Source organism: Paramormyrops kingsleyae, chromosome 16, assembly GCF_048594095.1.
Source record: "Paramormyrops kingsleyae isolate MSU_618 chromosome 16, PKINGS_0.4, whole genome shotgun sequence".
NCBI lineage: Eukaryota > Metazoa > Chordata > Actinopteri > Osteoglossiformes > Mormyridae > Paramormyrops > Paramormyrops kingsleyae.
In genome coordinates this window covers 1,089,653-1,109,003 of record NC_132812.1, presented here as the reverse complement: position 1 = coordinate 1,109,003, position 19,351 = coordinate 1,089,653, and the positions used below count along the sequence as shown (strand labels likewise).

At 44.8% G+C, this 19,351-nt stretch overlaps 2 protein-coding genes and 1 long non-coding RNA gene across 4 annotated transcripts in view; 2 read left to right on the top strand and 1 right to left on the bottom strand.

Moving 5' to 3' along the window:
* Positions 1-19,351, top strand: part of LOC111836461 (sodium/potassium-transporting ATPase subunit alpha-1) — a 173,562-nt gene that overhangs the window by 13,996 nt on the left and 140,215 nt on the right. The gene's annotated exons all lie outside the window — the stretch shown is intronic.
* On the bottom strand, positions 7,019-14,229 carry LOC111836458 (uncharacterized). The gene is made up of 2 exons (XR_002836435.2): positions 12,111-14,229; positions 7,019-8,777 (listed from the first exon to the last, which is right to left on the bottom strand). It is a non-coding gene; the product is annotated as an uncharacterized lncRNA (long non-coding RNA).
* LOC111836457 (small integral membrane protein 11-like) lies at positions 14,300-17,309 on the top strand. 2 transcript variants are annotated; one of them, XM_023797741.2, is made up of 3 exons: positions 14,300-14,444; positions 15,495-15,689; positions 17,123-17,309. In XM_023797741.2, exons 1-2 carry the CDS (start codon positions 14,430-14,432, stop codon positions 15,681-15,683), a joined length of 204 nt encoding a protein of 67 aa, XP_023653509.1. In that variant the 5' UTR covers positions 14,300-14,429; the 3' UTR covers positions 15,684-15,689; positions 17,123-17,309. The 2 variants fall into 2 exon arrangements, with proteins under 2 accessions (XP_023653509.1, XP_023653508.1); XM_023797740.2 differs by having other exon boundaries at positions 15,495-15,709.

Below are 19,351 nucleotides of genomic sequence, written 5' to 3'. Positions count from 1 at the left end.
CCTTTATTTCAGTAGGTCCCATAAAATACCTGTACTTTATATTTCTGCTCCCTACATGGAGTACCTTACATTTGTCTATGTTAAATTTCATCTGCCAGGTGTCAGCCCAGTCACTAATTAAATTAAGATCCCGCTGTAGCTGCTGAGCCACTAGTTCAGTATCTGCTACACCACCCACCTTGGTGTCATCTGCAAATTTCACCAGTTTACTGTATATATTGGTGTCTATATCATTTATGTAAATTAGGAACAAAAGTGGTCCTAAAATTGAACCCTGCGGTTTAAGTGAGAGCCTCTTGTGGGGAACAACATCAAAAGCCTTTTGGAAATCTAAGTAGATGACATCATAGGCCTTCTTATCATCAACTTCCTGAGTAACTTCCTCAAAAAACTCCAACAGATTTGTTAAACAGGATCTACCTCTCCTAAATCCATGCTGGCTATCCCTCAAAATGTTATTTGAGTCCAGGTAATCTACCATTTTCTCTTTGATTATAGCCTCCATAACTTTACCAGTTATACAAGTTAGACTGACTGGCCTATAGTTTGACAAATTACTTCTATCCCCTTTTTTGAAAATGGGCGTTATGTTGGCATGCTTCCAATCAGAAGGTACCACACCTTCAGATAAGGATTTTTGAAACAGTAATGTTAAGGGTCGGCAAATAATATCCCTCATCTCTTTTAACACTATAGGTAAGATGCCATCAGGGCCCTGTGATTTATTTATTTTGAGCTTAGCTAGGCTTTGCAAAACATCAGCTTCAGTTATATATATATTAGTTATAGACGATGTTGGATTCGTAATAAGAACTGGTAAGTTACTAGTGTCCTCAACAGTGAATACCCGTGCAAAACTATCATTGAACTCATTTACTATGTCAATGTCGTTTTCAATTATAAGACCCTTACTATCCTGCAGATTAGTAATTTCAGCTTTTAGAGCTCTTTTAGAGTTAAAATACTGGAAGAAACTTTTAACGTCATCCTTAGCCTCCAATGCGATCTTCCTTTCGACATTCCTTTTAGCTCGTCTAATGTCATTTTTTAATTCAGCCTGTAGATTTAGATACTCTTGCTTTATTATGTCATCATCAGTTATTTTCCATCTCTGGAACAAAGCCCTTTTCCTCCTTACTTTATACTTTATTTCCCTATTAAACCACCTAGGTTGCAATTTCCTAGATTTATTCTTGCTGGAAACAGGTATGAAGTCCTCTTGCACTTGCAATAATGTGCTTTTAAAAAATTCCCATGCCTCTTCAACAGTTTTGTTATTTAACTCCATCCAGTTCACAGTTTCTAGTTTTAATCTCATACAATTGAAGTTAGCCTTCCTAACATTATATATTTTTGGATTTGGACTTTGCTCTTCGGGCACTAAACTTAACCTCAAATTTAACCATGTTATGATTGCTACTGTCAAGTGGTTCTAAAACGTCTAATTTACCAATCCTGTCCTGGTTATTAGACAAAACAAGATCAAGAATGGCATCTCCCCTGGTAGGGGTGTTAACAAACTGAGTAAAAAAAACAATCCTGTACTAATTCCACCATCTCAAGTTCATTTTCAGAAGAGCCAGCAACAATGTCCCACTGCATCCCCGGTAGATTAAAATCACCCATAACTACCACATCATTTTTATTGCTCATAATCCTAATATCACTGTATAACAATCTGCTTTCCTCAGCAGCTACATTGGGTGCTCTGTAACAAACACCGACAATTAGGCTATTTGAGTTTGTAGCATCTAATTTTACCCATATAGCTTCCGTACTTTTACTTATATCAGTAAGCTCCCTTGCCTGCAAGTTTTCCTTTACATATACTGCAACACCACTTCCCTTCTTACCTATACGGTCTTTACGGAACAATGTGTAACCATCCATATTATATTCTTGTCCATCCTTATCACTCAACCACGTTTTAGCTATTGCTATAATATCATAAGAGTCTGATGAGATAAGAGCCTCTAAATCATGAATTTTATTCCTAATACTCCTGGCATTTAAATACAGACAACAAAGGGTAGGCCTATTACAGTGCCTACTTATAATATGATTTTTTGGGGCTTTCCGTTTCCCCCCAGTTACATACTTAACTAACCTCCCTGCCCCCCCAGTCCCTAGTTTAAACATTCCTCAACTACTCTACAAATACGCCTTCCCAGTACACTGGTTCCCCTCCGGTTCAAATGCAACCCATCCGGCTTGAACAGGTCCCACCTGTTCCAGAAGGTCCTCCAGTGCCCCATAAACCTAAACCCCTCTTTCCTACACCATCCTTTTAGCCACGCATTTAATCTCCTTATCTCAGCTAACTTAGCCTGACTTGCGCGTGGCACGGGGAGTATTTCAGAAAATACCACCATGGACGTTCTGCTTCTAAGCTTATTGGCGACTTCTATAAATTTATCTTGCAGAACAGCCCTTCTACCCTTGCCTATGTCGTTGGTGCCAACATGCACCACGACAACTGGATCCACCCCAGCTGGGGCCAAAAGCTTGTCCACACGATCTGGAAGGTCTCCTACCTGGGCACCAGGCAGGCAAGACACCGTACGGGACCCTCTATCACGCGTGCACACATAACTGTCTACTCCCCTAATAATTGAATCCCCCACTACCACAACCTCCCTCTTTCTGGGGGGAGGGGGCTCCTCAGTGCCCAAGGGCCCACCTGCTTCCCCAGTCCCTTCCGGCTCTAAAGCTGGAAGCACCTGAAACCTGTTAGACACAGACACCTCAGGTGATGCCGCCTCTGTAACATGTGTACGCCTTTTCCTGCGTCTACGACCTACGGTTACCCAGCTCTCTCGACCTCTCTGCTCTTCATTCTCCCTCCCCCCCGCTAGTGGCATACACACCATCTCCCTAAACGGCGTATCAACTAGCTCATCTAACTCACTGTTGCATTGGATGAGAGCCAGTTGCTCCTCAAGGTCACGAACCTTGACCATGAGTGAGTCCACTAGCTTACATTGCTTGCAGATGAAGTCCGACTGGACACTAACGTCCAGAAGGGCAAACATCTTGCAAACGCAACACTGAGCCGGCCCCATAATTAACTAACTCACTATGACCCCGTACTCCCAGCCCAGTAAATTTATATAGTGTATTTAACTATAAAGATTAATTTGCGTAACAATAAATGCAGTAACGTGCGGAGTACACTAAAATAAGTAATTACTTGTGTTAAAACGGAACTTAATTATTATTTATTTAAAATTTTAAACCTGATAAATTTACTACTACTTACCAGAAGAACCTCTGCCTGAACCAAGTATGAACTAAAAACAAGGCGAAATCGAAGTTGCTCTTGGGAGGTCGAAAAACCACAAAAACCCCCTCACAGCAGGCTACTGCCGGAGCGGGAAAAAAGTGGAAAATGTCCTCCCGGCCCCGACTGGCGACCGAGCAAAGCTCAGGAGCAACTGTCCTTTTCCGGCGCCGGGTAGCGATACCGACGTTAGATATTATTAGTTATAATCGCCCCGCGGGTGTTTGTTACGGAGTTTAAACGCGGACAGAAAAACGCCGCTCAGAAAAATCGCGCTGTTAATTAACAGACAGGACAGACAAGCACTCACGCTGACCGAAATAAGAACAATAAATAGAATTAAACAGCCACCCACGTAAACAGGTAAAGCACACAAACACTCAAAACACTCCAAAAAACAATCCCAAACAATCGAATTGGTTTTTGCACCCCCTCCCCCCCCGATTAATCGAAAAAGTAATCGACAGATTAATCGATTATCAAAATAATCATTAGTTGCCGCCCTACACATAACCTATTATCTAGCTATTGGGTACCAATAAACTGGTGGTGCACAGTGTCAGGATAGAACACGATCATAGCCTCACAAGACTACCGATTCACAGAGCCTTGACAGTAAACAACTGCATTCAAACAACTACAGTATGGTGGGACAGTACCAGTTTCTCCATGGTTGAGTTTCATGTGCCACAAATTTACTTATATTGCTATGCTTATCTTTAGTGACCTACTGCTAAGCAGCATGTGTCTGTATGCTGGGTCATTATTGTCTGCCTTTGCATTGTGATCCATCCATCCATCCATCTCATACCACTTTTCTGGGTCGGATCATGGGGGCAGCAGTCTAAGCAGGGAAATCTAGACTTCCCTCTCCCTGGCCACTTCGTCCAGCTCCTCCGGAGGAATCCTGAGGTGTTCCCAGGCCAGGCGAGAGCCATAGTCTCTCCAGCGTGTCCTGGGTCTTCCCCGGGGCCTCCTCTCAGTGGGACATGCCCGAAACACCTCACCAGGGAGGCATCCTGACCACATTTCTTGAGTCTGTGCTCCTTTTGTACAACCATACTTCTCTTCTTCTACCGTTTCCTTCAGATTTAACTGCTGGATGCTTAACTAGGTGTCACTTTCATAGTATTGGCACCGGAACAAATAAAAAGTGGCATGGTGATGTCATTTGTAGCACACACTTCCAGGGCTATACTGTAGGTTTGAACCTCACCCCCTGCACTGTGTGTGGAGTTTGCATGTTCTCCCCAAGTTGCATTGCTTTCTAATGAAACCGGACACTGCAGTATAGTTTGAAATCTTAATGAATTTGTTCACTGTATTTCTGACCCTCTGACCTTGACTATAGCAGGAAGATTTCACCTTGAAACATTTTCTCATATTGGGGTCTGTTTAGTCCCCCCAAAATGGTCTGGCTGTAGACCTCACCTGTGAATAAACTTCCTCTGTCAATGAATTTCATCTGAGGGTATGTGTTAGGAATAGCAGACCACTTCTCCATCCTCTCATCTCTTACCCTCTGGAAGTCCATAAAATTCTCAAATATTCTTGCAAGCTGGATAACTGCTGAATCACCTGTTGACTTGGGCCTAATCTGCTCTGGAATATCCTCCAATTGGCCTCTCACAGCTCCATCTTGTCAACCCTGCTTCTCTCTTCCTCTGGTTTCCAGAATTACTCAGCTGTTTACTTTTGACACCATATGTTAAGAATGGCCGACTGGCTGGAGGCTCCAAAAACCAGAGGGGGCAAATGGGTTCCAATGCTCAGACAAACCTTTATTCTGATCTACAGAAAAAGAAAAATACATAATATTAATAAAAACAAAAATAATCACGCAAAGCAGGCTATATTAGACCCTGCATCAATAACAACCACACCAATCAGCACACTTCCGTCTCAAGTAAAGGCCTCCATAGGGCTTATATAAACTTCAGTCCCTCCCCCTGGAGCAATTAAATCAACAAACAATTAACATTCTCAATAAAAAACATTCCATACTAACAGTTCTAAAAGATACTATTCCAAAATACAATTTAATTCAAATTGGCCAAGCAGGGAAAGGTCAGAGGGTGGGGTCAGACGGAAGCTGACCCTGACAGTTAATATGCCGGCATTTTATAAATATAACATGTGGTTGCCTTTATATCATCATGATCCAATCCGTGACATTAAGGAAATGATGTCTATCTCAGGCATGGACTTATGGTCTTTGTATTTTTATGTAAAGGACTTTAAACTTCCCAGTTCCCAAATTTCCCAGTTCCTAGTCAGAAATTTACACTGCAACGCCCCCTTAAGTCGGAATTCTCACTTGAAAAGTTGGAGGAACCTCTGTAACCCATACCTTAGAACTCAAGATCACTCTTCATCAACAGACATGAAGCTGTAGTTATGCTGCATTCCATTTGAACTCGGATGTTGGAAACCCCAAATTCCTAGTTTGAAATTTCAACTGGAACACCCCCTTAAGTCAGAATTCCACCTCGGAAAGTCAGAGGAACCTCTGCAAATGCTACCTCAGAATTCAAGATGGCTGCGGCCTTTATCAACAGAAGTGATAGCAGTAGTTATATACTGTTTATTAGCACTTATGTCTTATTTTTGTTTCATTAAATTGGTTGTACACACAGTACTGTCCAACTACTAGCTATTGACATGTTGCTTCAGGGTTTATATGCACAAAATACCTCGTAATGCATTGTTATCAACTGACAGTGCTAACTATGGCTAATAATGAACCTGGCTAGAACTGGTGGCTGTTTCACAATGCATGATATCTTGCTTAGCTGGATAACTTTGGGCTAAATGTAAGTGAATGGAGATTTAAACTTCCGAGGAAAAAAAGTCTGATAGTACCGAATCGATTGCTAATTATAAAATTGAATGTTAGCAAACATAAAGAACCCTAACCAAGCTACAGAACAGTCCTCCAAAAGATACCCTCAGGAGGTCCCGAGAGGGGGGGCGGATGAGATCTCCATCCGGACAGACCAAACAGCATTGACCCAGGCTAACGACATGACTATGAGATGTATCTGCGACAAGCTGTGCAAGAATGTACGTGGCCTTAAAGTCTATCAGGCCAGACGCAGGAGGAGCCCGGCCCGGAGGCACCCCACAGAGCCCAGTCCCTCCCTGCACCACAGTCCCCTAATCCTAGCAGAGCAGTTCACCAACAACAACGGATCAAGTGGCTCCCAGCCAGCAAGGGGGGTGAATGGTCACAGTTTGACAGAGATGTGATGAACATCATCCAAGTTACAGCAAAAGGAGATGGAGACCGCCGACTACATACGATGACTGCCATCGTCAATGGCTATGCGGCAGAAAGATTCAGCCTTGTCAAGAAAGGAAACATCAAACCCACTTACACCATGAACCGCAGAGCGGCCAAAATCCAGCAGCTAGAGCAAGAGCTCCAAGCTCTCAAGAAAAGATATGAGTTCTACTGAGGAGAAACAAGCCCTAGCTGACCTTCGAGACATCCTAAGGAGAAGACTGGCAACCCTTTGGAGAGCAGAGTAGCATAGAAGAAGGGGAAGAGTGAGGGCTAGAAAGCGTGCGGCGTTCATTGCTATTCCCTTCGGCTTCACAAAAAAACTGCTCGGGGACAAACATAGCGTCCAGCTCGCCTGCTCAGCAGAGGAAGTTAATGCTTTCCTGCATGACACTTTGAGCGGTCCTGTTGTGGTTTTTTCCTTCTCCGCCAAATCAGAAGTCAGAAGCCGCTGGTGTAGATCCAAATTCAGTCTTTATTGCAATAATGAAGTTACAACTAAGACCGGACACTTAAAGTGTGACCAATACTGTTTTACACCAATTTTTATACATTTTCTCATTATGTAACAATATCTCGCCACTTAAGCATCATCATTCCCTCAACCATTCACCATTGTTGATTTCTCCCTTAATCCACACCCCTATATAATAAGTTTGTCAATCATCTCTTTTACTGTTTGGTGCCTCGGCTGAACATAACGGTGACGTGACCATCTCTACTCAGTTTTTTTTAAATGCCCAGCCATGTACTTTTTGTGAACTGAGGCGAATCCCTTCCTTCAGTAGCAAACCTTGGCAGCTTCTGCTTGTTTCAGATTGTCACAATAATATTCCATATATTTCCCCCCATTGGCACTCCAAAGAGTCCCACAGACAATACTGCCCATCCAACCTAGGAAGGAGGGCAAAAACCCTGAGCATCAGGGAAATTCCACTCCCAACCCGGCAAATGGCGCAGTCCCCCTTCAGGGTCCAGGGCTGGCATGGCTCACAAACTACTAACACTGAGAATCAACCAACAGCAGCACAGGGGGTACAGCAGGAAAGGGAGGGGAGGATCGCCATACAATGATCTCCCCTGGATATATTGCATATACAGCAGGACTACAAAATCTATTACAAACCCAATACAAAAACAGATATATGTAATACAAAGATAACTAAAAGGTTAACTAATAACATTACAGACTAGTACAACAGACACCTCTCCGTAAGCAGAACAATCCCAGATGTCGTGGGAGGCAGGCATGCTGCAGGTCTCCTGCTTGAAGTATTCCCGGGCAGTACGGCTGAACTGCAGCTATGGGCAGGACCGCATCCAAGGTGTCTGTGTCGCCATCTGTTTCCGCGTTGGTCCAGGAGGATGCCACTCCAAACGGTCCTCCCACCACACTAGACATTGCAGCTATAGCCGCCTGCCGGGACAGTGCTCTCCCCACTAGGGAGTGAACAAGAGGAACTACACAACAAAAGATTAGTAGCAGAGCAAAAACAAGCACAGCACCCACACATAGCGCTTTCGTAAGGACTTGCTGCCAACTGCCTCACATATTATACCACCAGTCAAACAACCTGTCATGTTGTCCTGCATTTATTGCCATCTCATCCTGTAACACCTATGATTTTACACTTTGAGGTATAGTCTGTCTCCTGGGGAGATGACTGGTTTGTCCTCGTCCGTCTTCTCTTGCCGTCTTGCTTTCCCCTTTTCCTGCTTGAAAATAACTTTGCATATTTGAGTTAGACACCCCATGTACAACTTCAACTCATAAACTTCTTCTTTTTTTTTTTGTAGCACTCCCCCCTTGCGCAATGGTCAAGACCATGCACATTAATTATCAAGGTGTCAGACACCGACAAAGACACAACCAAAAATCCATCACGGTTGTGAAACAGACCATCAGTGTCCTTAGTGGCCCCCTTTGTTTCTACACAGAGGCCTCATAAGGGCCCCTCCCGTGGCTGAATTCACACCCCAGCCTGTTCTTATCAGTATTTCAGCCTGTTCTTATCAGTATTGCAGCTTAGCTTGGGGCACCTCAAGCCCCCCTTTCGCTAAGACCTTCAGCAACGGCAGCTTCAGTGCCTGTGCATATAACACAGAGCAGATCACTCACATACTGTGGCGCTGTGCTTTGTCAATCCATCCAAATTTGACCTAAGCACGTGTTCACATCCCTGCAGTATCCTCATGTGGATGAACTGCTGACCCCTATAGGTGAAGACAAACAAAAACTGTGACTGGTACGTTAGGGACACACTGAAAAATGCCATCTACAAATCCACCACTGTGAACCACCCCGCACTCATCTTCCTTATACCTGGGTTACCTGTCTTTACTAGGCCTACATCCATATCACGGCGGTCCACACCTCAGGCACTTCCCTTTCCATCTCCTGCCAACATTCCTCTGCACTTTAATTCCCTTCACACTGCACTCCTTTCATGCTCCACAGCCACAAACCTCTTAAATCTCCTACACACTCTGCACTCCATCGCACAGAAATCTCTCCATCGCAACAAACAAGTATGTTTGTCCTGTGTCCAATTCAGCTTATTGCTATATTATTCCTGTATAAACGGGCCCCACTGTTCTAGAATTTCCCAAACTTTACCAGTAACATCTTCCATCCCGTATAAACTATATTGTCCCCTATTGAACAACAAATTTTATCGCAGAAGGCTGTACTGTCCACTGAGCACCTCTACGCCCCCCTCTGTACATTTTATGTCTATCTGCAGCTGACACAAAGCATCTCTGCCTAACAAATTCACTGGGGTGTGCTCTGATATTAGTATGGGCCTATTTACATTTTTGTCCCCTATCTGAACTTCTACTAAACAAGATTTTGGAACATACAGGTGTGTCCAGGCTGATCACAGCTGAAACAACCTGTTCCCCAGTCTCTCCAGAGTCTGGGATCATCAAATTTGTGGGTAAATGGGTGCCCTCTGAGGAAACCCCCATCCATTGTATCTACTCACTCTGTTCCAATTAGGGACCTGAGGCCAATTTGTATCCTGGGGGGCCCCAGCGACAGGAGACTGTCAGCTTTTCACAGGCTGCCCCCAGGGGCTTGGGTCCAGAGAGACCACAGGTGCCTGGACTTTTTTCTTTTTAGCGGTCAGCTCCTCAAGCTGTATCTGATTCAATTTCTTTGTCAGTTCCCTCTCACGTTCTTTAGCACAGTCCTCCTCCTCTCTGTACAAGTCAATAGCATGGATCAGCTGCTCATGGTACTGCTCCTCAGGCATAGTAACGAGCCCCACAACCTGCCTTAGCCTGCTTTTCACTGACTTAGGGAGTGCGTCCTGCAGTGCCCTCCGGTACAGACCCCTGAATGCCGGATTCTGCAGGTCCTGCTCTGTCCCAGTGTGCCAGCACTTTTCTTGAGCTTGCAGATAAGCAGCTGGGCTCTCCCCCTCCTTAATGGGTTCCACCTTCATTTCAACCACACTCAGCCGTGGAGGAAACATTAGTCGCAGCTGGTGCCAGAGGTTAGCACGGTAACCGTCAAAGTGACATGCATCATTCACAGGAGTCCCTGTCGCCGCTGCCAGGCCACTACTCTGCAGCAGTCTCTCCATTCCGTCTACCCCCAAAACGTGAGCCAGAACCGCCTTTATGTCCCCTATCGCCAGGAGCCGACCCATAGTTTCCTCCTTAAATGCTTTTATCAATTTTCTGGCCCCTTCTGCCAGAACTGGGAGTCTGAGAAGCAGGCCCTCCAGATCCTGTCCTGCCCATGGCACATACTGTGTCTGTGTTCCTTTCACCATCAACGGAAGCATCGGAGTATACCTGGTGAGGGGCCTTATAGCCCTCCTGCTTCTCACTATTCTATGATCTACATTATCCTCCTGTACTCCTTCCTCACTCTCCGTTTCTGTCTCCGTCTCCTGAAATTGACTTCATCCTTTAGATGGAGGGTTAGGGGTGTCCAGCAGATGCACCAGCCCTTCTGCATTACTACCACTTGCTCTGTACCCCACCTTTTTAGCACTTTCTTTTTTCTCAGACCCACATGCCTGGCCTTCTGTTATTAGCTCACTCCCTCGCAGTCCTTCCTCCCCGGCCTGCCGCAGCAATGCACTCACTTCCCTGTACCCATCTAACCAATTTACCATTCCTTTCTGCTCCTACTTACTTCATCCTTCTGTGTCACCTCACCTCTGAATTCTACCTTCCCCTCTATTACTGGAAACTGACCCTTGTATGAAGGAACGGGGGGCTGACTTTGATAAGACGGTGGCCATATTACTTCCAGCCTCATCTCTTCTTTCTCACCCCCCTTCTTCTCATTTAGTGCCTTTCTCATTGCTTTCTGGTCCCTTCTCCAGGCCTCTCCCTTTGCTCTAAATAACCTCAAAACTTCCAGTTCCTTACTCCTTTTCTTTTTACGCCTTTCTGTGTTCTTATTAGCCTTATGATTATAACTTTATCAGAGTCTTCATCTCCTCACACACTGCCACATCCCATGTACCCCCTTTAGGCCACTTAGCTACCAGGGCCTTTGTTCTATTCCCCCACTTTTTAGACATCTTTACTATCCTCGCTTTAAGCAGGGGGTGCTCTCTCCCCAACTGCTGTACTGGTGTTTCTGCTGCCTTTACTGGGGCCTGCATTTTAATACATTCCTGCACTCTACTGTCACTTGAACTGTTTTCCTGTCTGGTATAAAAATTAACAAGGTTCCTCACAGTCAACCCTTGCTCTGTTCTTTTTTTAATATATTTTTTATAAATAAGAATTCTCTCCCTGACTGTACCTGCTTCACCTTGATGCCTCTAAATTATTTTCTACTTACTCCCCCTCCTAACTAAAACCTGTAACACTGCATCCAATTATGTATGGGCACACATATACCGAAGCCTCTTGTCTATGAACTGTTGTTCTCTCACAAAGATGTGCTTTAATACCCTTTATCTCTAAACTTAGTCTCTATAATCCATAAAATCTTCTAATGACAACATATCATTCAAAAACATTATTTTAAGATTTGTCAAAGTTCTAAATTCACCAACCCACACTTCCACTACTGTCAATGACTTTTTACGGAAATGCACAAATGCTCTATCCAGTCCCCCTGCTGGCTTGATCTCTTCTAATTTTAGCTTCTCAAGCTTTCTTACCTTTAGAGTACTTATTTATGCTTTATACACCTTTACTTTCAACTTATCCGTTAAACATATACATGGCCTTCCCCTGATTCAGCCCAAAACTGAATACATAATATTTTCCCATTCAACTAAAGTCTCTCCAGGCCCTTTTCTCTCACCGTACCTTTCTTAACACACCAGTCTGATCCAGCAGACCTCTAAAATCCCCACAACTTTTAATACTTAGGCTCTCTCTGGCCTTATCACTTTACCAATATTTTGTTAAATTGTTTGCAATCCAACAGCACCTTCGTTTAAAACATTTATTTTGCAACCTTACCGGGAGGCCCTGCCTGGTGGCGTATGTCCCCCGAGACACCCCCATCTCCGTTTCCCTATTCTATTTTCCCTATTCTTTTAAACAATAATAAAAACCTTTCCTTACCTATTTTAGGGCACGCCACTTTAATGCAAACGGGTGTTCCCCGGTTCTCCGCCAGGTGGTCGCCTCCCCAGGTCTCTTCTCCGATCCTGTTCGTGATGCCAATTTATGTTGTGGTTTTTTCCTTCTCCTCCAAATCAGAAGTCAGAAGCCGCTGGTGTAGATCCAAATTCAGTCTTTATTGCAATAATGAAGTTACAACCAAGGCCGGACACTTAAAGTGTGACCAATACTGTTTTACACCAATTTTTATACATTTTATCATTGCGTAACAATATCTCGCCACTTAAGCATCATCATTCCCTCAACCATTCACCATCGTTGTTTTCTCCCTTAATCCACACCCCTATATGATGTTTGTCAATCATCTCTTTTACTGTTTGGTGCCTCGGCTGAACATAACGGTGATGTGACCATCTCTACTCAGTTTTTTTTAAATGCCCAGCCATGTACTTTTGGTGAACTGAGGCGAATCCCTTCCTTCAGTAGCAAACCTTGGCAGCTTCTGCTTGTTGCAGATTGTCTGGCCAGGTGGTTGTCCTTCTACATAGTGATAAGCTGCAACACTAATAAAGTACATATTCATACACTAAAGGCTAACCAAATGGCTAACAGATACAGAAACTTCTAGGCCAACACAAGGTGCTCATTCATACTTGTTTTTCGTCACATTGTGCACAGCAGTAATTGGTCTGCATTCTCTGAAGGTTACAAAGTCACTTCCTGAACAGTTTACATCAGCTTCTTATAGAGTCCTAATCATTACATTCTCTATGCGTTATGAAATGCTAAATAATATTCCATAATCCAATGAGAGAACAGGAGCTTGAACCCAACAGAGCCCTCATCAACCCAGCTCCACCAACAACAATGTTCGATCTGAGGAAGCCGAGCCTGAAGGAGGTTGAGGAGATAATTAAGGCACGCTCTGCTTCTGCTCTGGGCCCCAGTGGTGTACCATACATTGTGTACAAATGCTGTCCCCAGCTCCGGCATCACCTCTGAAAAATCTTGAAGGTGATATGGTGAAGGGGGAGAACAAAGATGCTGAAACAATTCAATGTCTCCTTATGTTTTGCCTATGTCATTTACGTGAATTAATAATAATTGATACTTTATTGATCCCCGTGGGGAAATTGTTTTTATGCCTCCCTCAACTTGCTCTTTGTAGAGTAAGTTGCCCGCAAAGATTATGAAAGATATGAGATTTACCGATATAAATTTACTCACAAAGCTTGAATAAAGCACAACATAATATGTGCAGCAACATGCAACATTTGTGTTTAAATATGCTACAGTTCTGTAATTATAACATTATGACATTAACTTTAGTGGCCCTTGAAGCCCATAGGCATGCTTCTGTACCAGCACCCCCTAAGAAGTGAAATACAAGATACTAATTTTTATCTACATGTAACTGGTGTAACAAGAACCTTCCAAAGTCACCTTTGACCTTGTTTGGTACTCTGTGGGCTATAATCTGCCTACCAGCCACATATAGGCCTGAATGACCCACATGCTCTACAAAGCCTAACCGCACAAAGACAAATCCAACATCGCAGTATGGAACATATATTCCTTGCCTACATATATATGTAATTTAATTCGTAATTTATATAAATGACTTATTTATTAACTTTCCCCTGTCAAACGTGGGTTCTTACGTTACTTTCACTAACAAACTTTATCTAACGTAATAAATACCCGCAAAACAAGCCTGTGGCTCAGTGAGCTACGTCTCTCTGTCTGTGATCGGAAGGTCGCCAGCTCAAGCCTATGCTCAAGCAGATCTGTGCCCTTTTGGGCAAAGCCCTTAACCCCCAGCTCCCTGAGCGCCGCTACGGGTGGCAGCCTTTTGCTGCCAAGCTTGCTCATGGAGAGCAAGATGGGGTAGGCGAAAAGATAATTTTGCAAAGCAGATCAATTTAATATTCAGAATGCATACACATTTGGTGGTGACGAACTGCCCGTCGCACCCCTATCAGGAAAACCGTTAAGTAGCGGAATTAAATTCATTTACTTCAAAACTGTACAAGCTTCTCAAACTAATGAAACAACGAAGAATATTAACGCTCACAAGTTCCCACACCTTTCTGGACACCGTCCTATTCTGCTTCGGCAAATAAACATGCCCCTGGCTCTCTTACAACGTCCTGATTGGACATTAAACCTTAAGAACCGCCCAGAGCACTGGTTTATGATTGGTCGTTGGAGCACCACGCAGATGGGTATGAGCTTATTTACGCCCTCCACGTAGTTGAACTATTGTGCTTCCATAATCGTTTTCCTCTAAGAACAAGTTTCGTCGCGCGAAAACTGAGAATGATCAACTGGAAGGTGAGTTCCCGCGGATGGTTTTGAGTATGAAAACCCATTTTCCCGGCAGCTTTTCTCTTACTGTAGCGTGCTGCATGTTCTAATAAGCTGCGCATAAGAAAAGCACAGCCGGGTAATCGAGGACGCTGTACAGTTCCTGTCTTAGTGTGCTATACCAGTTAATTCATTCTGTACACTTTCTATACACCCACGTGGATATAAAGACGTTTAAGGGTGCATATAACCCTTCGGTTAATGACGATATTTGTCAATTCACGAAACGTTTCTCCAGCACTCAGGTTAAAAATCCCAGAAATAACTAATTGGTATCTCCCCGAACTGTAACCCCCATCCATATTATTTACTTACTCACTTAGCACAATTGTGTGTATTTAATCTTCATTCATTTTAGTGGATTACTTTGCACACATGGTGATTTAATTTTTAATTTTTTAAGAGACACATATTACACCTAATTCTTTATTCTAGTGAGAGTCATAAATCGAGCATATTTGAAACCGTATGTGGTTCTAAGACGTTTTTTGGGGGGGGGGGGGGTATCTTTAGCGACCCTATTTTTTTCAAATGTTGTCTCGGAATACTTTTATGGATTTGTCCAGTATTTTCATATTTTTTTTGCATTTTGCAAATGTTATTCTTTAGATTGAAAGTGGGAACCATAGTTGGGGCTGAGCCCCCCCCCCCCCCCAAAGGATCAAGTTCTACAATTGCCCCTGCTTGATATTCTGGAGTCCCTGCAGCTGTTATAGACTGCTGTATAGTTGGGGGGAAGGGTAGGAGAGAGAATTGCAATGTGGGACTTCAGAAGAAGACCGTGATCACTTGACTGTACCAAGTTCTGTAGCTGTTCTTACACAGGAATAAGCATCCAGAAGCTAAACTCCTATTTTCTGGCCACATTCTGGTCATCAGTTCTGCCAGATTAAGTGCTTAATTGTTTGGTTTTGTATGCATGAGTTGTATTCAGAATAGTGGATCACATACGCAGCAGTAATGTTGACTAATTGGAATTGGTCCCTTTTCCATGACCTGATGCTACTGGTCCTCCAGGCTCTGGATAACGTGCCCCTGCTCTTCTACATACTGGCTGCCAAAACCCTCCTGCTGTGTTTGGCCTTCGCAGCTGTGAAGATGTACCAAAGTAAGCGAGCAGAAGCTGAGCTGAAGCGGAGGGCAGAGGCACGGAGGAAGCTCGCACAGCAGACACAAGAGCTTCTCGATGGGAAGAAGGAAGACTGAGAGCTTGTAGGTAGCCAGACCTGCAGGTGTGTTTAGGTTCACCCATGGCTTTACAGTGATGTCACAGTGTTTCCCCTAGGTTTACAGGTTTGGGAGTGCAGAGGGACACCGACAGGATTCATGGTGTTCATGTGTTTCTTTTAATGACAGCAGTCAATATAACAACGCAGATATTTTTGTCTGCTTTTCAGGTGGTTGACGTGACATTTTCTGATGTGTATTCTCTGTCCGTGAGTGTGCTCACCTGTGTGTGCGTGCATGTGTCTGTGTGCGTGCATTGGGTCAGAACTCCGCCATGCGCGATACAGAGAGCAGAGGAGAATTGTAAACACGTGACCGTGTAGAGACAAAAATGACAAGCTGTTGTGTAAATAAGATAAATAACAAGGCTATTTAGTTTGTTTAATAAAAGGACAATGTATAGACCTGTTCTATAGGAAAGGTAACCTTAAATGACATCTGTTGTGATCTGGCGCTATATAGAAAATAAAATTAACTTGACATTCAAGGGGGGGCGGGAGGTGCCGTTGGGGGGGCTGGGTGCCCCCCTAAAATAATAGTAGGGGAAACACTGATGTCAGTATGCAGCCTTATCCAGGGCCTAACATTATGTAGAAGCTTAATAAACAGTTATGTGTGGTGGCTTACTCATGGGTTGCATTTCCTGTATAGAACTGTGTATATGTGTGTATATGTGTGTGTGTATATATATATATATATATATATATATATATATATATATATATATATATATATATATATAATATAATATAATATAATTATTATTATTATTTTTTTTAATACTCTGATTCAATGCCCAGCTCACAGGCTCTGTTCTTTTCAGCTGCATGTCACCTTCCTAACACATATGCTACTTGTAACCTGGTATTTGGTGTTCTCTGGTACAGAAACTGAGATATTTAAATGAGTAATTGGACCATTTATGTGTACTAAGCACACTGGTTCTAGATTGCTAATTCAAGGGTATAATACTGATTCTGATTGTGAAGTTAGGGCATTGTGAGATGATGTGAGCTGATTGTCTTATTTTTTGTAGAATGGAGTAATGTGGAAAGGGAAGGGAACATTTGTTTATTTTTTCCATGGTCTTGCATACAAATTTGGTAATTATACATTGAATTGAAAGTGAAGTGAAAAGTTGTCATTGTTGACGCACCACGGTGCACAACAACAAATGTGTTCTCTGCATTTAACCCATATGTGATATTGCAGGGGGCAGCTAATTCAGCACCTGGGGACCAGTACCTTGCTCAGGGTACTTTGCTGGTTGGGGATTTAAATCTTTCGATGACAACTGCACTTCCCTAACCATTAGGCTACCACTGGTTGTGTTATTGGGGTTAAAATATATGTATTTAAACTTATACGTAAGATGATCGTATTTTGCAAACCGGTTTTGATTAGTCGCTTTTCTTCAGGATGATGCATCACTGGTCTGAAAGAAGAATCTGCCCAGAGCTGTGATTGGCTGGGCTTGACAGAAGATTCACTGTTGGATTTTAAGACAGCCACATATACCTGGTTGTTATGGAGTTATTTATTTATTTAAAGGGAAACCTTTCAGTTTACTCATGTGATTTGTAAATAAAAGCTGTTTTCTGACAATTCTCAGTCTTTTCAATATGAGAATTTAGAAACTTTTCAAACAGGATGTAATCTGTGATGACTGAAGTTCTGAGGTATCGATATACTGTAAATTCTTTGAGAACTGGGGTAATCCACTAAATGCACGCTCTCTCTTCCACAGCCAATAGTTTTGCTTATGACACTCATACAGTGTAACTCAACAGGTACCTAGCTATAGTGTTTTTCACTGTCACTTCAAGACTTAGAGTCCAGTCAACAATGTTAGTGGCATTATTCCAGCATCGTACCATATGTTAGTAACTAAAAAGAAGCGCTTCAAACTATAAATATCAAGCAAAGGCTAGTCTTTCTTGTTGACCTAAGGTGTCAGGTCTGGTTGGGGAGCATGTGCTGATCCAGTGCGTTGCTGCACCCACTACACAGCAAAACTTCGGGATCCCAGCCAGCGATCCCCCAGGCAGATGCACGGTCCAGTCCTACTCTCCGGAAATGGCCATTCATCTGCCGCAGCCAGGTGTTACGTGGGTGTCTCCTTGGGCTGATCCAGCCACTTGGGTTCTCAGCAATGAGGATCCTGTGAGCTGGATCACCTTCAGGGAACCGTGCCCCATGGCCGTAATACCGTAAATGACGCTCCCTCACAATGCAGGTACTGTGCCTCATTCGGGGCTCTTCTAGCAACCGCTCATTCGACACAAAGTCAAACCAGCAGTATTCAAACTGGGGGGCCAGGCTGTACTGTTTGGAGGGTGGCATGTCTCGAGCCCGGACTGGTCTGCCACTTTTTTGTTGTCGAATGAGTGGGTGACTGAGTGCGGGCTGCCCATCGGGGGGGGGGGGGGCTAGTTCTTGGCGTCGGCACTGCTCCGGGGTGTTGTCGCCGGGGGGCCCCGGGTCCACTCCATCCCATGCCGCGGTGGGGGGCTGGGGTGCCTAATGAGCCAGCTGGTTAGCTGGCTTTCTTCTGCCAGGGGGTAGTAAGCTCCCCCCTGGTATCATGAATCTCAGCCCCTCTCCCCCCTCACTCACATAACATGCCCCGCACACATGTAGGATCTTGGGGTGGCAATGTGCCACGCACGCTGCGGTGAGGGGGCCATCCACATGGCCTTACTCGCTGTGCTGCGCAGCCCTCTGCCTCCCCTTGTTTTAATTGCACTTTAGTCATCGCATATCAGTATACACACAGGGCCTTGGAGGGTGGGGGCACTACTCAGAGGTTGGTGGGTGGGGCCGCTGAGGTGGTCTCACTCACCTCTTCACTGCTGCCCGCCCCTCAATTTTACTTACACCATATACATTGAGGGTCTTGGCGGGGGGGTGATGGGGAGGAGAGCTGTTTGCAAGCAGCGCTCCTCCGTGCTTCCCCCATCAATTTTAAATCCATCTTAAGTTTCTCAACAGTCATACTCATCCCTTACACCACATACACTCACAATCACCAACACATGCATCCAACACTTCACCTCTCACACAGGTGCGTGGGTGAGGAGAGTGGGCGGGTCTTCCTACACCCCTGCTCCCTGCCTGCTATGGTGGGGGGGCACTCGCTGGCGGCGCCCTGGGGTTGCGGCTGGCGCTGGGGGGTGGCGTCCGTTCCCCCGCATGGCGGAGGGCAGTCAGGAGTGGATGGGCTTATGTCTTTTTGTCTCTGTGTATGTTGTGTGAGTGGGTGTATGGTCTATGTGTATGGCTGAGAGGTGTGTCTGCGAGGTGTCTGTGTGGGCAGTGTGGGCCTGGGTCCGGGGCTAGCTGCTCCTTCTTGGGCGCGGCTGCCTCCTTGGCATGGTTGCTGGCCATCCTCCCCGGGTAGTGGCCTGGGGGGGGCTCAGGCCTCTCCGGCGCGGGTAGGGCTCTCTGCCGAGGGCCAGTCGGCTCCCGGCCGCCAGGGGTCCTGGCCTTGGCCCGTGCGGGAGCGGCCGTCACCCTCGCGGGGTCGGCTGCCTGTTGCCTCTGGTTCTCTGGGGCTCGTGCCCTTTTGGCTGTAGGGGCTGCGCCTGGGTCCTCCCTCCTCCTCCTGCTGGGGTGGGGACCCGGCTGTCATGGGGACGTGGGGCCTT